At 40.8% G+C, this 23,792-nt stretch overlaps 1 protein-coding gene across 1 annotated transcript; it reads right to left on the reverse strand.

Moving 5' to 3' along the window:
- Nucleotides 1-3,727: 3,727 nt before the first annotated feature.
- LOC125705083 (neuronal membrane glycoprotein M6-a-like) lies at nucleotides 3,728-23,749 on the reverse strand. Its single transcript, XM_048971429.1, has 7 exons — nucleotides 23,319-23,749; nucleotides 11,354-11,546; nucleotides 9,518-9,674; nucleotides 8,795-8,942; nucleotides 8,118-8,194; nucleotides 7,029-7,094; nucleotides 3,728-5,674 (listed from the first exon to the last, which is right to left on the reverse strand). The coding sequence occupies exons 1-7, from the start codon at nucleotides 23,353-23,355 to the stop codon at nucleotides 5,522-5,524; spliced, it is 831 nt and encodes a 276-aa protein (XP_048827386.1). The 5' UTR covers nucleotides 23,356-23,749; the 3' UTR covers nucleotides 3,728-5,521.
- Nucleotides 23,750-23,792: the final 43 nt, after the last annotated feature.

Raw genomic sequence — 23,792 nt, forward strand, 5'->3', positions numbered from 1 at the left:
TCCCTGATATTTGACAGTATCTGAAATGTTTGTAAAATACTTATTAAGAATTATACATGAAATTTCTGCACCCGGATGACTGGGCGTTGGCACTGGAAACACTGAAAACATACACATACTAATCAGTAAAGAAATTACAAGTGCAGCACATTCTCTAGTATCCTCACTGAAATGAGGATCCTCACTTAAAATCGTCATTTAAAAACTATGAATTCTCTCTCTGAGTAAAAGCTGAGTAAAGCGTCAATACGACAGATGCATGCACAATATGGACATACTGAGAATGAAGGATTCTGGCATATTTAGAAAAATATGGCTGGAGAACAATGTGTGCCTGTAACATACTGTAAATATTTGAGCTGGAAATGTCTCATGCTTTATTTACAATCATGCATATCACATCCAGGATTGAATGTTTCTGAACTGCAGCGTCTGCAGGTTCTCATGTTACACTTTCTAAAGATATTTTTAAGCCCTTCATTGAAAATAGGAGATGAAGGTGAACTGAGCTAAAAAAAAAATGTGTGCAGCTTTAAGGAGTAGAATTTTCCATAGCTGGTTTTTGAGTTTAGTCAACAGTAGTGAAACAAACGTCCGTTACTGTTACGGGGAGAGCTGCGGGTGTGTGTTTGCCGCAGGCAGCTCCAGCTGCTGATGAATGATCTCCCATTAACTTAAGGTCCAAGTGCAAGTGCCCAGTTTGAACTTCACATGGAACAGGGCAGCTTTTATTCTGGTGAGGAGCCCAATTACATACTGCTGCCCCATGCTGGACGTCTCGCATTAACAAAAATGTCCTGCAGCTTTAGTGCCCTTGCATTCCCTGAAGCGCATTTTACTGCATTACTCAGCTGCACATTTGTTTATCAGATTCACTCCTAATCCCATACTCATTCTTTGTCTACATATTTTGCATATAAGTACAATTAAAATTTTAATCAATCTCTGACATCTTATTGTGTTGACCTATCTCCTACATGTAGAATAATGCCATTCTATTGTTAGAACACACTAACATTAAAATGTTTGCATTTTTAATAAAATTATGTATTAAATATAGATATAAAATTATTCACAGGCTAAGTTTGATGGCATCTGTCACGGGAAACAGAACAGAGAGGCTCAGATCCTGGATTGCAACCCCACAAAAGGTTTATTAGTACTCGCCCAACTACAGCACCGAAAGGGACAGGCAGAAAGCTAGGTCGAGGGACAGGCGGAATGGTCGAAAGCCGGAAGGTCAGTTTTACACGTAGGCACGGGACACGACCACACGGGGAGGTGGGGACGAGACGTGCCGGGCTCGGCAGGAAGGGCAGGTCAGGTACGGGAACGGGTCTGGAGAGGGAAGGAAAAACAGGTAAGGAACATACACTGGGCAAACAGATTAGGTCAGGAGCAAGGATAAGACGATAGACTAGAGAGTGCTTAGTAAGGCTCGAGTACATCGGCGCAATACTTCGCGTTGGCCAGCTGTGATCGGGTTGCCTTTATCCCTCCAGTTATTAGCCCTAACCTCCCACACTGTGTAGGTCCCGCCTGTGTGGGCGTGACAGCATCTGAGTTTTTTTTTTTGTATGTTTTTTGCAATCTGTATTTTTTTGTCATTTTTGGATAAAATGGATTACTGACTTGCTTCTCTGTCTACATTAGGCCATGTCCACCTGACCCATACGAGACCCAAACAGGGCATGCCTGTTGCTCGTTTGTCTTACCTTTTGTGTTAATCACCCCAAGCTGCCTCTTCTTAGCTCCCTGGTTAGTCATGTATTTATGCTTCCCAGTCATGTGTTCCCCAGTCTTGTTATTGATATTAAACCTAGGTATTGCCTGTGCCCTCCCTATATTGCAATTGTTCCGTTTTCCCTTCTCTCCTGTGATGCAGTTACTTTCAAGTCTCTTCTCATTTTACTTAATAAATCCCTTTTGTTTGCTCAGTGTGCCTGTCCTTCAGTTTTTCATCCCACATCATATGACAGTCAATAGATAAAGATGTTTATAAGTTTATACACATACGTTGCAATGTCTTAATTCTTCCTACATCCTAATTCTTCCTGTGATTTGGTTGGGTAGTTTTTCGGTTTGCACAGATACACTTGTCCACCCTTAATTTAGGTTTGATGATAGGTATGGTGCTGCAGTCACTGTGTAATTGTAGTGCATAAGTGAAGACAAGAAAAATGTAGGTCAATTTTCCGGTTGGCTGGATTTTAACAAAAGGTGACCACGACAGGGTCAAGTTCTGCTACATTTTTCCAAAGTCAAAGACACACAATGCCAAAGACAATATTACATTTAATTATCCCACAGGTTAGTATCCAGGTTGATGGCTGCGCTCTCTCCATTTCCTGTCATTTATACATTCTACGTTGACGCTGTGGTTTTAACATACGTCAGATATTCTAATCTGAGTCGCCAAAGCTGCTGTCCATGGTGTTGGTCTTCCTTCAGAAAAGACAGAAAACCCAAATGTGTCACTTTGCTCCTTTGAAGCCTTACTCCACTCACTGCATCATTCTACAGTGTCTTTTTAAGTCATGCCAGCACCTTCCACAAGGTGGCAGCAGCACCAACAATCATTAGCGTCACTGGCTGTCACCGCTGCTTCTGGATTTCATCCCTCCCTACAGTAGAAAATAACTTGAAGTTTCATAAATTCCCTATTGAGCAGTATTTGTGGTTGCATGCTGGATAAATTTGGTAGCGATTACATGCAAAAATCTTTACATCATTGTATTTGTTTCATGTTGGAAAGTTCTTTTGCAGGAGTAATAAGAGCGGAGAAGCAGAGAAGAACTGGCAGCACTGATGGTAAAGTTTCTCATTATGAAAAATGAAAATATGTGATTAAATAACTGGCACACAGTTTGTCCGTCTGGGGGGGGGGGGGGGGGGGGGGGGGGGGGTATGTTGGCTCTGTCCAGCCAACCGTTATCTACACCTGAGTAGCACAAGCAGGAATCAAACAATAATGGATGATGGATGGATGGATGGATGGATATTGACTCTAGGTGATTCATAATCCAGGGTAGGAGATCCATACTTCTGTGAGTGTATAGTTTCCATGTTCCCCCAATGTTTGTGCAGATGTCCTTCTGCATTCCAAAACAAACATAAAATTAAGATCCTGGAGTGCAGACAAGATGGCTCCGCAGTGGACCCCATTAGCGTTTCCCAGCATGCTCTGCGAGCCTTGTAAACAGCCCCGTCTGTGTTCATTTAATTTAGCTGTGCATAAATAATGTCTGTTGCGCTGTGATTGTATTGTTTTGTAGTATCATGTATAGTGTTTAATGTTATATGTTGTGTACAGCATGTGTGTGCGTCCGCTGTGTGTTGCTGAAGCAGTGGGGACAGTCAAGACGGGGAGCAGAAATCTTCAAGGATGTGAGTGACTTTGTGCTTGTTGGTTGTGTTGAGTCATTCTGTTGGCTTGCAAACAAAGAGTGATCCTGCTTGGTGGTGTTTTTCTTATGGTCCCGACGCCTGGGTTTGCCAAGCGCTGAAGGTGTGTCATAGAACTTCTGGCCTTTTACTTCCTCATTTCTCTGGACCCCTTACTGGATAAGCAGCTATGGAAGACAGAGGTACAGTATACATACTATGAATGTTTTTATACGGCATTATGATGAAATGAATGAATGAACAGATCTTTGTCACTATAAGGAACAAACAGGAGGGCCAATAAGGAATAAATCCTTATTAATAATAGCAAGTACACATATACTTTATTTTTGCAAGCAATTTATTCGTACATCAAAAACACAACATTGTCAGGCTCTTGGTATATCATGTATGTACAAATCAAATTTCCATGAAAAGCTGGCTACAAGACAGTCCATGTTAAAGTACAAAAGATGAATAAAGGAAGTAAAAATGATGACTTTGTAACACTATGGTGACAATTTTTTAAAAAAAGAAAACACTACACACTACACAATCACAAGTAAAAGACTACACTTTATTAATAATCAGTAAGAGGCTTTGTGTAATACTGTTGGTGTATTAACTGCTTTACTGCACACGTAATTTCAAGTAAAAATAAAAAGAACATTTCAGTTCAGTAAAACAATTACCATTTAATGCATAACCATATCACAGATAACAACTATATTTTATATACTTGTTTAAGGGCTTTCAAAACCAATACTGCATTACTAGCAACATAACAGAGTACTCAAGTCTGAACTGAGTAGCATTGCACTCAACACCAAAATAGATTACAACAGTTGAACAAGTTCACAAAATCAGCTTTTGGAAACTGACCAAATGAGAATTTCCAGGCAATAAATGACACAGCACTGAGACACCATGATTAGGCAAAAAAAAATCCCAAATATCATGTGTTCAGTTTGTAATCAGCAATACCATTTGTGTAATGCCGTTATAGTAAACAGTTTTGTTCAAAAGTGGAATTCTCTTTAGCTGTTTGCTGATTGTTATTTGGTCGGCGTGTTACCAAAAAATTGATGTAAATTTTTGGGAAAATATATAAGTGAAAAGACATTCCTCTGAACAGCACATACATTCAACAGCTAGAATATTTAATTGTTCCCATTATACAAAAAAAAAAAATCTGCAATATTTATTTCATTAAATTAAAATATTAAAAACTGTGCTTGTTGTGTTTATCAAAATGCAAATTTGGTCTGGCTCAATGAGAAAACCATGCAAAATTTTATTTTAATCCATGTCATGAAGAAATTTTGACCATGAATCGGTGATTTCAAAAATTCTCATTACCTTTCATTTTCTAGCAAAAAAGCCAATGTCCCCATGAGATGGTAAATATCCGATTTTTTTCCCTTCTGGTCCCCATTAGGGAAAACTCTATTTTATAAAAATCGGTGACTGCTATGAAAAAACTAAAAATGCTTGTTTTTTGTTTGGTTACTTATGGTTATGGTTTGGGCAGGGTGGGGGGTTAAGGTTAGTGTCATAGTTAGCGTTAGCATTTTTCCCATAGAAGTGAATGAGCGTACCCCATAAGGATAGGTATACCCGACGTGTGTGTGTGTGTGTGCGTGTGTGTGTGTGTCTGTATTTGTGTTGTACTCTATATTTTATGCACTTTATAAAAATAAAATAAAATATAAAGCTAGTGTGACATTTATGCTGAAGAAGTAACTGTTTTAACCCAGAATTATCATTATGGATTTGAATGAATCATGAAGGAATGAATAAATAAACTATTTAGTGGTCTCATTATATGTAAATAATCATAATTATTATATGATGCAATCTGAATATTTCAAATATTTTACATTATTTACGGATTGCTGACTTAACATAACATAGGGAGCCGCATTATGAACTGATTTCCCTAAATTAAAAAAACAAGCATTAGCGACAAACGGAGAAAAAAAAATCCAGTCCCAGGAGGAGGTACAGGGTTGTTATGAGCAATGCCACCAGAGGACCCCTCACCACCTTGTTATGACCTGTCCTCATATACAGCAGAAGCGAGCCCCCCCCCACCCCCCCTCCTCAGAAAGGGTGCGAAGCTGGACGCGCGTGTGTTTTATGTGTACGCATTGAGGCGCTCTTTGGAACGGGTGGAGTGGATGTCGTGCAGCTCCTGCTCCTCCTTGGACTTGATGTCCTCGTACTTCTGCATCTTGCATGCATCTTTCACGTAGGCCCAGTTAGACGAGAGAACCATCAAGTAATGAATCTAAAAAAGAACACACACACATCGATATATATTATAGTGCATGTAGATGTAACTAAGTTAACAATCATGAACGATTCATCATTTGTTTGTTTGCCTTCTCTTTCCATTTTGAAAATGTAGTTTTCTAGCATTACTGATATTTTTTATAGGAGCCTATGTGTTTTCACGTGCTACCAGCAGGTGGAGCCCAAGAGCAAATTAAGTCTGCAGGCATTGGACCTAGTCTTTTTTGGTACGCAAATATGCTTTGTGAGGCAATTACATGTATATATTTTTTGGAATTAATGTTTTATATTAGCATGCCCTCCTGGCAACACAAATTTAAGTCTAAACGTACAGGTGAAAGACTTCCATTTAATCTTCAGTTATTGCATTTGCAATGTCGACAAGCTAGGACCCACCGCATTATGATTACAAAATATCGCCAATAAATTAACTGGACGATATTCCAGAATCTCAGTTTTATCTTTGCTTTAATAATGGTTTTAGCAGTAAACATAATCTCATTGCGGTTGACGCCATTATCCTCCAGCATGCTGTCTTAGAAAATGGCCTCTCACGTTCACATTCTCAGTTCCTATGGCAACCATACTCCAAGCATTTGCAAAGCGCAAGTATCTCTCTGCAAATGAGATGTATGTCATGGTGTTGCACTAGAATATCCGGAAGCATTCTTCTCCACCCAAATCAAAAGAGCCATTTACGTAATGCCCTAGTATGTATACCAGACCTTATGCTAGATGATGAGGAAAAGGCTAGTTTTCACTAAAAGAATTCTTCATGCAGAATAGATGCATTTATTCTTCAGAGACTGTGCAGCTGTACTATAGGAGCAGTACTCATGCGATTTAAACTTGCAAGCTTTTTGTCGTGCGGTAAGTTAGTGGTTTCATAACATCGCACCCTTTGAATTCATTATTTCTGATTCATTAAAATCAGAAATTTTGTTTTTGTAGCATATGTTCTAAATATTAATATTTACATTAATCAAGTGAAGGGTTATCCAACTATAACTGCAATGGTTGTGTCATTGGTATTTATATAGTAGTATAATGCAATACATTATATATATTAAACAAATATCATCTATTCAAAAACAGTACAATACTCTTTGCATTTCTGCATATATCACTCCATGGTAAACACCGGGGGACACAGAAATGGCAGACTTTTGAATATTAGACAGTAACACTTCCTTTTGATAATTGGTACTGGCATTAACAAGTGTCAGATTTTGTTAATGAACCCAGTCTCTTTATCTTCCGAGGCATCTGAGAGTAGTCGCGGGGATGGGTAACTAATGCGGCCTTTCGGCTAACAGCATGTTAACGTGAAACGGCTTTTCACCGCTCACCATGGCGATCACCACAGCTCCGGCTCCCGCAAGAGCGCAGACAAAGAGGTGGAATGTCAGGTCCAGCTGAAAGGCATTGAAATCGGGATGAGGCTCAATAATATGGTGGAAAAACTGGCTATAGTCAGGAATTTCATTGATTATATACAAAAATAGAAATAGATAACACACCAGAGCATGCTTTATACAGCTAAGTAAATAGCCTTCATTATACTTGTGGATCATTCCTACTATGCACTTCTTGCCCTGTCATCACCAAATTGTGTCCTAATATATGGCAAAAAAAAGTTTTTAAAAGATGCAAATTCATTAGTTTTCTTTTATCCTGAAGTCACAAAAAAACCTCATCTAATATTTTCAAGATATAATTTTTCCATTGCATAATCAAATGCTAAACATTTTGTTGTAAGAGTGCTGCTTTAGTAGATAATGGATTTAGAGGTTTTTTCTATGCCCACAGCATTGCTATTGCCATTCTATTCATCTGCTCTAATGTCCATTTAAATAACAATATCTATCTTTATATGACATTATCCTCCAGGGAGTGACGTCATTTATGGTGGGAAAGGAACACAATAAAGCTCAGGATCTTGAAATCTGAAGCAATGGCAATGAGCTTCATTCCACCATATTGGGTAAAACTATAGAAACTGACAATAATCCAAATTTTAGTCCTGATCAACAAATACTGTACTTAACGTTCTGTGCTTAACAGGATGGAGTTTTCCTCCAAATGAAAATTGGAAAATGACTTAAAAATTACACTGAGGTTCAATTAACTGTGATTTCATGATAAAAGAAAAAGTAATAAAATTTCCATCTTTTAAAATATATTAAGTCTCTTTGATGGGTTCAGGGAAAGACACTGAACAGCAGGAAAGGCCTTGACATGTACATTAAAATGTAAAGCTATATTCCTCTTTAGGTATAAACAGTATTAGCATTCATCAGCAGTTAGGAAGTGAAGATGCTTGTGTGCCGTATAAGAATGCTGCGTGCTTCGCATTCGTATTGTTGTGTACATGAGGCAGAACGGCAAAGTAGCCAGATGAATGAGATATATATTGAAGTGCCGTTCTTTGTACTGACCTCGTTCGATTCGCACATCTTGAAGAATTTCTCAGATGCAGAACACACTTTCTTTTCCTCTCTGATGTTTATAATTCCTGACGTTAAAAAAAATCAAATAACCGTAAATTCCTTAAAGTTTGGATGATTTCACAATTCAAAATATGACAAACGCACATTTCATTGGTGCTCCTATGAAATTCAGGCACCTAAGCTGATCTACATAAACCACAGTGAAGAAATACGTTCAATCTAAATACATCTATTCAAATAACTCCAACCAAGCTAATTCCTCTGAATTGTGGATAATTATCTTTTTTGTCCGAAATTACTTTCTGTTTCATTTGATTAATTTGTATATGCGTAGGTATTTAACCTTTTACGTAAGGGGAAGGGGCTGTAGCAGCCAATAATGTAATAACTACCGTTAATTAAATATTTGCCAATAAGGTAGTAATTTTTACATTCTCAATGTAGCAAAAGTCGATAATGTAATGGCTTACCAATAATGCAATAAAATTTCTGAATCAAAAGCATTATTACTTGTTGCGCATAATGTAATAAACTATTGCATTATTGGCAGGTTGTTTAATTAACGGAAGTTACTGGCTGCTACAAAAGGCAGCATTTTGTGTTTGATAGGTACTCTTAATTAAAAAGGAAAGGCGTGTAAAACATCCAAAGGCTACAAAACACACCAAACTGGCGGAGATCTAAGCACAAGTTGTCAACGGCAGTAGTGTTCTGGCAGATATTCCAGACGTTGAAGTACATGAAGACTGGCAGTGACGTAAAGGCAGTCACTCCCAGCCAGGCCAGCATGAAGATGTACGTCAGCATGATAAACTGTACAGGGAACACAAATACCACATCATCACATTCAAACACGTTTGTCTTCATTTTCATTAGGCCCACTGTAGTAGTACTAATGACTAATTATGTATTATTTGTTTCATGTACAGTCATTAATAGAAGCACATTTCTTAACCTTTAATCTGGTATTTTATGACTTTGCTAAGACGACTAAGCAGACTGAGAATGCTACAGCTATTTTCCAGAGATGAATAAATACAGACGCTCCCTAGGTTACAATGGGGTTTTGTTCCGATAAACATATCATAAGGCGCAAATATCGGTCGGCGAAAATGCATTTTAATACAGTACACCTAACCTAACAGATATAATAGCCTAGCCTACGTTAAACATGCTTTGAACACTTACATTAGCCTACAGTTCGGCAAAATCATTAACACAAAGCCTATTTTATAATAAAGTGTTGAATATGTCTTGTAATTTATTGAATAATCATACCCATCGTAAAGTTGAAATATCGTAACACGGACCACCGTGACTCAGGGAGCGTCTGTATGTGTTTGTTCGCCGAATAGCATTTTCACAGAGCCAGTTCCCATTCCACCTACCAAGGCACTAACACAGCGGCCGCAGGTCGTGATCTTGAAGTCGCCGTACAGATCCCTGAGGGCCCCGGTAGTGAAGAAGCCCTCCACCATCAGCAGGATGCCGTACACGAAGAAGGCAGACGCAATACCGTAAATCACGTATTTTATAATGTCGATCCTGGAAAGGAGTTAAAAAAAATTAGTGGCTGTTACGGCATCAGAGGCGTTTACAATTATTTATTTAAAAGTTACTTTTTTCCAAAGAATACATACAATATAATATAATTTTTATGCATTTTCCACTTGATATTGGAAAGGGAATAGGTTCCCAGTGTACAGTACCAGTCAAAAATCTGTGCACACCTGCTTGAGATTATAATAATTTTTCCTTTAAATTGGCACTTGCCAATTAACAAGAATGGAAGGGTGTCCTATGGAATGAGCAATGAAAGATTTTGGGTCCAACTGCCACGCCTTTGTAAGACGTAGAGTGGATATGGGCTTGAGTTGCATGTATGTTTTTCACCATAAGGCATGGAGGAGATAGTGTCATGACCTCAATTGCTTTGCTGGTAGCATAATTGATCTTTACCAATTCCAAGGTAATCTTAAGCAGCTTAGCTCTAACACCGCGGAAGCGTAGAGTTCCATCAGGATTACAGCTGATTGGCCAGTCCCTCAATATTCAATGACCCAAAGCACAACAGACTGCATGTCAATGTGAGGAAACGGACCATACCCCTGGGGATCTGCCATGACACAGGGAGAACATGCAAGCTCTACATGGTGCTACCTGCTGAGCCGTCCATATAAACTGGACAAAAGAGCAAATTAGCAAAGAACGGTGACCCACGGTTACCATTCATCTGTAGGAAAGGCGTGCAGAATAGGTGGGAAGTCGTGCCAGGTGATCTCCTGCGGGAACTTGCTAACTGAAAACCCCGTAAAGGGTTTGTAAAGCTGTTCTCAAGGCACATGCTGGCTAATCCCAGGTTTAGTCATAATTTCCAGTTGTCCTGAGCACCCTTTTGGTACTTATGTCTGGTTTTGCAGATTACAATGTGTTTTGATATTCAAATGTTTACAGGAAAAAAATACCTTGTATAAAATATAAAAATCTTTTGCCCTGGTTGTTTATTTTATATTCTACTAAAGAAAATAAGCATAAAATTGCCTTAAAATACAGTATGTGAGATATACAAAATAACAAATGCACTGTACACAAAATACATGATAAAAATGATCATTTTTCTGATATCGATAACAAATCGTAATATCTGCTAACTGTGAGATAACTGACAAGCAACTGGAATTTTCAGCAAATATTTGTATGTAAATACAAACGTGCTAAAGTACAATGAAGTTATTATGGTAACACTGTACTTAAAGTTGTCATCTATAATGCATTATAGATACATTAATAATACATTATAATGCATTGCAGCATCTTCCATTGACAATCATAAGGCATTACACTGTTGATTACAGTACTTCATAAGCTCCAATGAAGCGCTCATGTATAATACATTATAGATACCTAATTAAGGACGCTTTGTACTGCATTATGAAGATACTGATTCTATAGCACATGAGAGCTTCATACGGCAGTCATAATGCATAATAAACATGGTTATAATGTGTAATGCATCTTTATATATATTTATCGTCATGTTTATGACACTTTATGAATGCATTATAATGTGTAAGGAGTGTGTTCATACTCTTACAGACATGGCATTTATAGAAAGTGTTGCCAATATTATTTACAGGATGCCATAAAAAATATCGATCTTGCACAACATAACATCTTTAGTTTGAAAAACTAGAAATAGGGGACAAGCAGCCTCAGATACTCACATGGCGAAGACATCCAAGGAGTCAATAGGGCCTCTAACCACTTCAAAGTAATTCTGCAGGATGGTGACGGTGCCGGACAGCGCCTCATGGCCGCAGCCACAGAAGAGCGCCACACCGGCGTAGAGCAGGATGGTAGCGATCAGGGATGGATACGGGATGCCGCCCAAGCATTTGATGCAGCACTCAAAGCAGCCTAAAATAATCAAGAGAGAACGATGGCCAATTATTCTCAGAGCGAAAATTCACAGGAACAGCACGATTTCCCAGTAGAATGAAGATAATCACTGCTAGTGGTTTAATGGTGACTTAAACAGCAATACAGCCATATCAGTAAATGGTGTTGCTCCTCAACAAAGCTGCACATAGGAAAAGCTACCAATATTGTGCTTGTTAGCGCTGCTAGTTAGCGGAACGTGTTAGCTAACTTGCTAATTTCCATGTCACTTCACCAGATTTACGTCAGATTAAAACTGGTAACATCCACTTTTATGGTTTTCACAATTATCACCCTTATTTTAATAAAGCACCACAAAGCCAAACATCTTCACTCTCCAAAATGCAAGACTATAGATTATTGAAAATGTCTTGTTATATTGTTATATTGTATGGTATTTATTGTCTGTCTAGGCAGTTATATTGATCATCTTATGAGCCAATTCCAATGTCACAAGATACAAAACTTCAGTGTCAGTTTATTTATTTTGTTTCAGTGATAGTTTTTTCCTTGACTGGGAATCCCTGGATGGATCATGCTTAACATCATCTGATTAATAGCAATTACCCCAAAATATTGCAAAGAAAGTATTACATTACCAGTACACAAATGTTTTGTTTATGTCAAGTGTAAAACTACTGGTATATAATATTTTGGGCCCAAAATGTGGACCAGAAATATGTGAAGATGAGTGTCGATATGCAATTCTTGGCTCTGCTGATAGCTGGCTCTAATGTAAAAAAAGACTAAGTGGAATCAGGTAATATCAGCCATATTCCAATTAGAGCATGTGCCCTGGGTAACCAGATGATAAATAAAGTGTGTAAAGAGGTGGGTTTAAAGAAGTAAAATAGATGACCCCGCTTTGTGTTTAATGTAATGTATCGTGGTATTTTGATCAATACCAGTTAGGTAACAGGTACACGGACGAATGAGGCTGGCAGGGGAAACATTCAATGATAACAGTGGACAGAGGTGCCCCTCCAACGATAACAGTGGACAGAGGTGCCCCTCCAAGGATAGCAGTGGACAGAGGTGCCTCACCAACGATAGCAGTGGACAGAGGTGCCCCTCCAACGATAACAGTGGACAGAGGTGCCCCTCCAACGATAACAGTGGACAGAGGTGCCCCTCCAACGATAACAGTGGACAGAGGTGCCCCTCCAAGGATAGCAGTGGACAGAGGTGCCCCTCCAATGATAACAGTGGACAGAGGTGCCCCTCCAACGATAACAGTGGACAGAGGTGCCCCTCCAACGATAACAGTGGACAGAGGTGCCCCTCCAAGGATAGCAGTGGACAGAGGTGCCCCTCCAACGATAACAGTGGACAGAGGTGCCCCTCCAACGATAACAGTGGACAGAGGTGCCCCTCCAACGATAACAGTGGACAGAGGTGCCCTTCCAACGATAACAGTGGACAGAGGTGCCCCTCCAACGATAACAGTGGACAGAGGTGCCCCTCCAAGGATAGCAGTGGACAGAGGTGCCTCACCAACGATAGCAGTGGACAGAGGTGCCCCTCCAACGATAACAGTGGACAGAGGTGCCCCTCCAACGATAACAGTGGACAGAGGTGCCCCTCCAACGATAACAGTGGACAGAGGTGCCCCTCCAACGATAACAGTGGACAGAGGTGCCCCTCCAAGGATAGCAGTGGACAGAGGTGCCCCTCCAACGATAGCAGTGGACAGAGGTGCCCCTCCAACGATAACAGTGGACAGAGGTGCCCCTCCAACGATAACAGTGGACAGAGGTGCCCCTCCAACGATAACAGTGGACAGAGGTGCCCCTCCAAGGATAGCAGTGGACAGAGGTGCCCCTCCAATGATAACAGTGGACAGAGGTGCCCCTCCAACGATAACAGTGGACAGAGGTGCCCCTCCAACGATAACAGTGGACAGAGGTGCCCCTCCAAGGATAGCAGTGGACAGAGGTGCCCCTCCAACGATAACAGTGGACAGAGGTGCCCCTCCAACGATAACAGTGGACAGAGGTGCCCTTCCAACGATAACAGTGGACAGAGGTGCCCCTCCAACGATAACAGTGGACAGAGGTGCCCCTCCAAGGATAGCAGTGGACAGAGGTGCCTCACCAACGATAGCAGTGGACAGAGGTGCCCCTCCAACGATAACAGTGGACAGAGGTGCCCCTCCAACGATAACAGTGGACAGAGGTGCCCCTCCAACGATAACAGTGGACAGAGGTGCCCCTCCAACGATAACAGTGGACAGAGGTGCCCCTCCAAGGATAGCAGTGGACAGAGGTGCCCCTCCAACGATAGCAGTGGACAGAGGTGCCCCTCCAACGATAACAGTGGACAGAGGTGCCCCTCCAAGGATAGCAGTGGACAGAGGTGCCCCTCCAACGATAACAGTGGACAGAGGTGCCCCTCCAACGATAACAGTGGACAGAGGTGCCCATCCAACGATAACAGTGGACAGAGGTGCCCCTCCAAGGATAGCAGTGGACAGAGGTGCCTCACCAACGATAGCAGTGGACAGAGGTGCCCCTCCAACGATAACAGTGGACAGAGGTGCCCCTCCAACGATAACAGTGGACAGAGGTGCCCCTCCAAGGATAGCAGTGGACAGAGGTGCCTCACCAACGATAGCAGTGGACAGAGGTGCCCCTCCAACGATAACAGTGGACAGAGGTGCCCCTCCAACGATAACAGTGGACAGAGGTGCCCCTCCAACGATAACAGTGGACAGAGGTGCCCATCCAACGATAACAGTGGACAGAGGTGCCCCTCCAACGATAACAGTGGACAGAGGTGCCCCTCCAACGATAACAGTGGACAGAGGTGCCCCTCCAGTGATACCAGTGGACAGAGGTGCCCCTCCAACGATAGCAGTGGACAGAGGTGCCCCTCCAACGATAGCAGTGGACAGAGGTGCCCCTCCAACGATAACAGTGGACAGAGGTGCCCCTCCAACGATAACAGTGGACAGAGGTGCCCCTCCAACGATAGCAGTGGACAGAGGTGCCCCTCCAATGATAACAGTGGACAGAGGTGCCCCTCCAACGATAACAGTGGACAGAGGTGCCCCTCCAACGATAGCAGTGGACAGAGGTGCCCCTCCAACGATAACAGTGGACAGAGGTGCCCCTCCAAGGATAACAGTGGACAGAGGTGCCCCTCCAACGATAACAGTGGACAGAGGTGCCCTTCCAGTGATAACAGCCACAGGAAAAGAAGGAAAAACTGGATCCAACAGATATATCCCTGTGTGTCTGAAAGCATGACAGACAAAAGGGGGGAGCAGAAAAGGGACGTAGAGACTTCAGGGTGGAAGCTGCTTAGATGATAGAAGCATCAGAAGCCTGAAGACATGAGCCAGGCTGGCAGGAGAAAAGAGCAACGGGGACGGAGTGAGGTTTTAGAGATTAACCTTGGCTGGCATGATGGGGGGAGCAAGGAGATGAAGGAGGAGAGTTCAGAAGTGGGCGAAAGGTGTAGTTAAAAGGGAGGAGGCTTCGGCACTTGGCCAAGAAACAAAGTCGCCTCAGCAGGGGTCGTGGAAAAATCCGGACAGGGGGAGGACTAACGAAGCTCACAGGAAACACTGCCGGAGGAAGAGTGGGCACAGGTGGACAGCTGGGCGAAACAGCGGGAGCCCGTCCCAGAATGGTAGAGGAATGACTGACATCCTCAGCAGGCACGGCCTGGGCATGGGAGGCAGCAGGCGGCTCGCCAGGGAGAGCCGAGAGGTAGATGTGAAAGCAGAACCAGGCATACCTTCCGACGGTGGGGGGGGGGGGGCGTCGTGGTCGCTGAGAAAATAGCGGGAGGCGGTGACGCAAACAGTGCCGCTGATAGGGGACATCGAGGGGGGGCGGAAGGAAAAGCGAGAGGAATGTCACGAATGGCGATTACAGGTAGGGGGATCTGAGGGGCTGGAGTCACAGTGGCAGGGAGTGCGGACACTGTGCACGCGGACATGGCTTCTGTGAGTTTACTGTGTGACTGCAAAACGGCATAGAAACATTCCTCTCAAATATTTCTCATGAATGTCCTTTACAAAGATATTTATTCATGCTGTTTTCTCTTTTCCCTTTAAAAAAAAAAAACAAATTCCAAACAAAAAACTGGTTTTTAAGCTGCTTTTCCAGCCTGGTTCATTTCTTTTTTTGTTTTCTTTTGTCTGCAGAATTTGGGTTTACAGTCGGATAGATCCTATATAAGAAACAAGTGTTTTCCTGTTCAATCACAATATACGTGCAAACCCTAAGAGGCTGACTGCGTGTTCAATGCACAATGAACATATGTACACATAGACGGTTTCCTTTTTGTATCGGTACTATGATCTGGATTAAAATGTCTGGTAGAGGGGCAGCTGCGTTTACTCCTTGTTTGCTTTCCCTTCTCGTTAGAGATAAGGCAGCTCGCAGCTGTTCAGCGCTGTTCTTTCAGCTCTGCCGCTGCTTCTGGCAGAGCCTGACTGGAATGACAAACACCTCTGCCATGCTTATAAGCGGAGCTGCATCCATTCATTCTGAGGCATCTGCATGAGCGCGCAGATTACCTCTATCAGGAATCCCCCCTGCATTTCCCTCCAAGCTGTCTGCAAACACCCAGATCAGGTTAATATCTCTACACAGTTTATTACTATAATGTGTTTTGGTTCCCATATGGACCATCTCAGTCCAGAAGCGTCTCAGCCTAGATTCCTTTGCTTCGTTGGATGTCACTGAAGGGGTTTCTGAACCAAAGTTCCCATAAACGCATCACTGTAACAGACTGTATTTAAAAATGATTTAATCCATCCACCAAATCCAGCCATCCTCCCACCCAGCCATCCATCCATCTTCTAATTCTGCTTATTCTGATCTGGGTCTGGGGGTTCTGGAGCCTATCCCAGACAGTACAGGGCACAAGGCCAGGATACACCCTGGATGGGATGCCAGCCCATCCCAGGGCACAAAACTGTGAAAGTTCATGTAATGTATGATAATAAAAACCTGTGTAAAATGCAGCAGATTGGTGAACTATACATTTTTACAAAAAAAACAAATAAAAGTTATACTATAACCACACAACAGCTGAGCTACATAGATAGATAGATATAGGAGACCAGTCAAGTCAGGCATAGATAGATAGATAGATAGATAGATAGATAGATAGATAGATAGATAGATAGATAGATAGATAGATAGATAGATAGATAGATAGATAGATAGATAGATAGATAGATAGATAGATTCAGTCTCATTTTGACGTTCACTGGTCAGTATAAAAGATGATTCATTTGTTTATTTGTATTTCAATGTGCATTTCAAATACTTTCATAATTTTTCTGTTACACAAGTTGTATGCAAGTCACCCTGTTTTGACATAACTCCAAACACACATTATGCAGCACAGTTGGACACAAGCATAAAGTCGGGTATAATTTACTAGCAAATTATTTCAGCAACATTTCCATAATTTAATTATTGAAAATGAAAAATGGTGACTTGATTGAAGATACACTTGCATAATTCATGCATAATTCAGTGACAGAAGAGAATACTTAGGGGTACCGGTGTTTTAAATTATAACTGCATTTGCATTACCTTCCTTAAGAAAATAACTTCAGTGTTTCTAATGTATATTGTATAATCACCCAGCGACACACCACCATGTCTACAGACTGTATGTGTACAGACTGCATGTGTACAGACTGCATGTGTGTACAGACTGCATGTGTCGCAACAAGAAAAGTATCCTCAAGTTGCTTCTTATCTTTTTCAGGTTTTTCTGATTTCATTATAGCAAAAGTGATATCTCTACATCAGTTACATTGTTATTTGGGTTTATACATTGTTAATATTAAAGCTACATGCATGCATTACTACTCATTTGAAGTCATATCTTAATGGAAGAACTGGAAAAGAGTGATAAAATGTAATTACAGGCTTAACCAGCAAATTAAAATAGTGAGCTATAATAACTGTGACTTAGCTATAATAACTGTGACTTAGCCATAATAACTGACAAGCCTGAAATTTTGTCAGTTTAAAAAAAAAAACACTCTAACCAACAGTCACGGTGAAACAGAATAAACTGTAATGAAAAGTAAGTAAATAAATAAATAATCTTTATAGAGGAACAGAAGGCTTCTCTCAGATTACAAAGACCCACCCCTGCCCCCCCCCCCCCCCCCCCCCCCCCCTTTACCACTTCGGCTGTCCATCTGTCGGCATAATGAACAATGACAAAGAAATGGACTGGCCTTACTGTTAATCCACACAGTATCAAAATGAATGCTACCAGGCTAGGTGGCGTTTTCTGGGTCCTCTGCATGTCCTCCGCCTAATGGGGCGTGCCCGGAGCAGCTCGTCTCTCAGCTGACTATGTAACATCAAAAGTAATTTAAACATGCATGTTTTGTGACATAAAACACATTTACCTCAAATTCACTACAGAAAGTTAAACGTGTTGTGACATAAAACAAATTTACCTCAAATTCACTACATAAAGTTCAACGTGTTGTGACATAAAACACATTTCCCTCAAATTCACTACAGAAAGTTAAACGTGTTGTGACATAAAACACATTAACCTCAAATTCACTACAGAAAGTTAAACATGTTGTAACATAAAACACATTAACCTCAAATTCACTACAGAAAGTTCAACGTGTTGTGACATAAAACACATTTCCCTCAAATTCACTACAGAAAGTTAAACGTGTTGCGACATAAAACACATTTACCTCAAATTCACTACATAAAGTTAAACCTGTTGCGACATAAAAGACATTTACCTCAGATTCACTATATAAAGTTAAATGTGTTGTGAGTTAAAACACATTTACCTCAGATTCACTATATAAAGTTAAATGTGTTGTGACTTAAAACACATTTCCAACCATACAGTTACCTTTCAGATTTCAAACTCAACACCAACTATTTCTGCCTATTTAATGGACCACTTTGGTTGCTATGCCAACCGATGTGCAAATTCTGAGAATAGACTTGAGAACTTGAGTGTAGTGACCCAAATACTGTATGCCAACTGATGTAACAAGATAAATGTGAATGAGACACATTACAAGAATAAAGCAGTAATATGGGGGCATTAGGAATTATATCTTAACAAGGCCATAGTGTGAGATAAATATATACAGCAATGATTGTACATATATTTCTGAACATCTCTACAAAGACTTTTGAAAAGATAAATACAGGATTTCATGGGATATGAAATTTCAGCAATAATGCTACTTATATAACATAATGTTTTGCTTCAAATATCAAATACAACGTTCTAAACAGTTTACATAGCTTTAATACATGATATTATACCTTATTGATTATACTGGCACCTGCAGTACCATACAATTAGGAGTAAGACAGCCATAAAAGTAGAACAAATCTTTTCTATTAATGTAAAATAGCAGCTGGGGACTCTAGGAAGGAGGAGGAACTCACAATTTGGGAGCAGCAGTAGTTGTTGTAGTAATTATAATAATGTGATATGGGCATTCTATTTGTTACTACCAACCTACACCGTGAAACATTAGAGAAATGCTACAGGCATAAATACTGTCAGAATGTATCACTTTTAATGACTCTTTAAAATTGCAACTCTCATACGTGAGAAAAATGAGCTGGACTTCAAGGAAGCGCTATAAAACAGAAGCTTAAAGCAACCATCTGGAATCCAAAAACCTGGAAAAAGCAGTACAGTAGTTCCCTGGATTGTGTTTGCTTATTTATTGAAACTTGTTCCTAATCTGGGTGACGTAACCATGTCAACGTTCATGGGACTACTCTCCTGCATAACTAAGCTATGAATTTATTAAAAGAATGTTGCAAAAGTCATTTAATTCCCCTGTACTATGAAAGGTTCCAAGAAGAACCAGTGTATGCTGTCTGAAATAGGGTTACAAAGACCCAGCCTTTGACACCGGCTTGGAGGTGGTATTCACCAGCAAACTTCTAGAGATTGGGCTTCCCATGTAGCATCAGCAAGACACATCCCAAAATGACTATGTGGGTCCCTTTTTTGGAGAGGCATTTCGCTGCAGCCAGGAGATGAATGTCGAATGGAACGGGCAATGTCGAGTGGGAGGGGCAATGTCGGTGAGATGGGGCAATATCAAGTATTAGGCACAATGTGAGAAAGGTTTATAACTGCTATTATCTGATATTCTAACCCTTATTATAAACCCCTCCTATCCCTCATTATAAACCCCTCCTATACGACAATGCCCGTCATACTGAACATTGCCCCTCCCACTCGACACTCGGCTCCCCGGTGCAACAATATATACTTGATTTTTTTGGGCTCACCAACCACATTATGAAAAGTGAGTTTCAAGAGCAATGCCATTTGGGTAACAGACTTGAGCAGAAAAAACTCAGATGGATTAACCTTTAGCTATGGACACTGAATTGGAAACATGGGATCGGGAAGGTGCCTACACTCCTGGGGTATAGTTAGACTTACCTTCCAGCACACTGTGAGGTCTGGAACCATGCACAAATGCAGAGATGTTCATAACCGTATATGGTACAGAGCACTCCAGACTAAAGGGAAATGATCAATTTCACTGTTCTATCTTTTGACTCAAGGCTGTGTGCGTGGAAGTCAGGAACCAGCCAATCAAGTAATCATCACTTGGAGGTTAGTTGAATTTGGTGCATGAAGAGGTGTCCTAATGGACGAGAACGACCCAGACAAGCAGTCATGATTTTTTTGGGAATGTCTGCTTGAAGCTTCTGTGTGAATAGATTTCATGATGAACTCACACATCCAAAAAAAATGTGTTGATGTGGGGGACACTGATGCTGAAGGCATCACTTTCAAGGCCTCGGTAATTGTATAAGCAGGGAAGAGCTTTTGCCAGAAGACAATCATGCCAGGCACGACAACAACCCTAGCAGATACCTGTAGTGATGGAAGCCGTCAAGATGATGAGGAAGGATTCCAGGGAAATGCTTACAAGGGGATCTTCTGAGACAGCTACAGTAATCGGTACCAACAGATGAGAGAGACTGCAGAGAAGGCAGTCAAAGAAGAGACAAATTGTGCATCACAGGACTGAAGATATTGTTGAGTACTGTGAAGAACCTTTCAGAAATTCCTCAAAACCCAGTGAATGTTTCTTCTCTCAGGCATTGTTGCAATGAGAGTCTATCACTGAAGCTCCAGAGATGTTGAAAGCATTGGATGTTGTTTGTGTGACGCGGTCGAGGCACCTCTCCAGTGCTGCACGGAAGACAGGTAAAATATCTCTGGACTATTTTTAAAATAGAAGGACCAGAGGGTGTGTTGTAAATATAGGGGATAGGCACTTCCCAGTATCCCAGGGAAGGCCTATTTCAGGATACTGAAGAAGGGATTTCACCAGATGGCTGAACCTATGATTCAGGAGATAGAATATGGATTCTGGCCTGGCCATGGATCAGAAGCCCAACTCCTTCCCCTTGTATATCTGTGAAAGGGTTCATGGAAATATGCTAATTCAGTCTACATGCGCTTTTACTGTGGCAAGTGCTGTAGGTTGGGGCACCGACACCATTGCACCATGCAACTTGGTTCCAGTATGAATGCATTGTGTCTGCATCCTTCACACAAAATCAAAGGCATTTAGGGTAGGCGTTGGCCACTGGCATGGATGTATGTTTTCTCCACTCCTATTTGTTTCTGTTATTTTCATGGACAGGATATCAAGGAGCACTCAGGGCTGGAAGGACATGAGGTACAGTATGGAGGGCTAAAAGTGACATCCCTGCTATTTGTAGATGATGTTTTGTTTTTGGTCTCGTCCGACCAGGAATCCCACCATGCACATGTACTCCAGCACTGGATTCACATGAAGTAGCTGAGATGAAAATCAGCCCCTGCGAACCCAAGGGCATGGTACTTCCTTAGAAAAACTCAGAGCCAATTGCCTCTTTCAGGAAGCTGGAGTCACAATATGAAGCTCGTTTATCAGTCAATCAATGTCTCCATCCTCACTTATGGTCATGAGCTGTCTGTAATGGCTAAAATAACAAGAGTTGAGTATAAGTTGCAAAAATGAGGTTTCTGTGCAGGATCGCTGGACTCCAGGAAACCTCAAAATAGAGCCGATCGTCCCTTAGATTGAGAGAAGTCAGCAGAGGTGGTTCAAGTATCTTGTAAGGATGCCCACCAGGGCGACTCCCACGGGATCTGTTCTGGGTACATCTCACCAGGTGTGGATGCAGGGAGGAATCAAAACAAGCTACTGCTAGCTTGAATGCATTTCGGAATTCCCTCAGAACATGCTAAAGTCTGTGGCCATGGAACAGAGATCTTCTCTGACCTGCTTGGCACGGCGCCATTGCCATCTTCAGCAGGAAAAGCAATGAGATAATAATGATGAGAACCTCGAGCTTAAAAACTGCACATTAAACTGTGCATTTATTGTACAGTTACAAATTCAAGCCTCAAGGCCAGTTATTATATTATCATGGTATATATTATAATATTATACTTAAATTACTCATATTAGGTAAAGTTCAAAATTCATTGCAGCAAGCAAAATTTAAATGATGTACTGCGACAAGCATTTTTTTTGTCATTTTAAGCTCATGCATATTAAGCTATTGGCCGTGAAAACACATGACCGATTATTTAATACAATAAACATTATTAGCTTCCGCAGAAATATGACCAGTTTCATTTCATTTTATTCACAGCATTAGCAATATCTTATTTTATCCTGCCCCTCCTATGCTTCTGTTAAAAATTCCGCAAAACCCTTCACAAATCACTTAGTATGAGTATGAAAGGATTATGGATAAAAAAATATATATGTATAGAGAGAATAGTCTTAGGTGTTAGGCAACACCAAGAAAACTTTTCAAGGGAAAAAATATATATGTTAGTCTAATAAATTCTTTATACTGACAATGGTAGACGTGAAATACTCGTACTGATTATTATACAGCTTACGTCATAAAAAAAGTCTTTAGTAATCATTGTCACATGGACAAAAATACCTCCACCAACTGCCCCGCCCCCCTGCAGAATAACACACACCCAGAAGTATTTTTGCTTAATAACACCGCAGCGTCAATGTAAGGTTGAAATTGTGGTGTTATACGTTCTATCACGCTTCCAACCATATCTGACTTGAAAGCAAGATATTCTGGAAGTCAGCTGTGATTTATCATTTACGTGTAATCGTGCAACAACCGCAGATCAGTACAAACGACAGATAAAACTGTGCGTAAGCGGACGGTCTGTGTCAACACCAGCGATTGTGCTAGGAAAATGAAAATGAAGAATCCTGGATATATATAATATACTGTGGAGACATATATGCATATTTTGGTGCATATTCAAATTTATAATTGGCAATACTATAAACGAAAAAGCCTGCTACGTAAAAAAAACGTTTTGCCTGCTCGAACGAACTAAACCGCAATTATATATATAGGCTATGATCTCTCCGAATTAAAACGGCTTTATCAATATATCAAAACCATACATTGTAACATCACATGAAAATGGAAGATAAATGAAGTAAACATATTTTTATGGTACATTCTCTGCCGATACTACTGAAATTCTTATATTCCAATTGTCAACGCATGATTTGGCTATAAATATAAAAAACGATATTTATATGATAGGTACTATAATTTTGATATTGCATCTCCTTTTATTGCCCCCTCACAATGTTTATTAGCTTGAATATTTATTAGGATCACCCAAACAATGTTTAAATTCAGAAATGAAATATCGTGAAATTAATTTATTTCAGTAAACAAGCTCGTATGACATTACCTTTGGATGTTTGTCCCTCATCCATGTCCTCTTCCATTCTGGCTTGTTTTGATTTACAGCTGATGCACAAAATTCAGCAAATCTGACAATTATAGCCTAATTGTATCTTCCTCTGGAAACTGTGATCAGGACTGTCCCCAGATCGTAGTGTATAGACCTACTCGTTCCCCGCGCCGCTCTCAGTCTGTCAACGGTGATTTCATTAAAATCACTCTTCTTCCATGAACGTGATCGGTTTTTCTTCTCAGTGCTGTCACAGTAAGTCACACTGAAAGGAACCCCAGCGAATCTGAAGGCAGATCGCTGTTGTTTGCACAAGACCAGAGCTTGTGCAGGAATTTTTTTTGTATCAATTTTAAAACGCTGAAATAAGGGTTTCTGTTGCAGTGGATGCTTTGCACAAAAATCACCTCCCTGCACTGAAAAAACAGAGGGGTGTATCTTAGAAAAAAAGAGACCACAAAAACCTATCCC

This window comes from Brienomyrus brachyistius, chromosome 12, assembly GCF_023856365.1.
Source record: "Brienomyrus brachyistius isolate T26 chromosome 12, BBRACH_0.4, whole genome shotgun sequence".
Taxonomy (NCBI): domain Eukaryota; kingdom Metazoa; phylum Chordata; class Actinopteri; order Osteoglossiformes; family Mormyridae; genus Brienomyrus; species Brienomyrus brachyistius.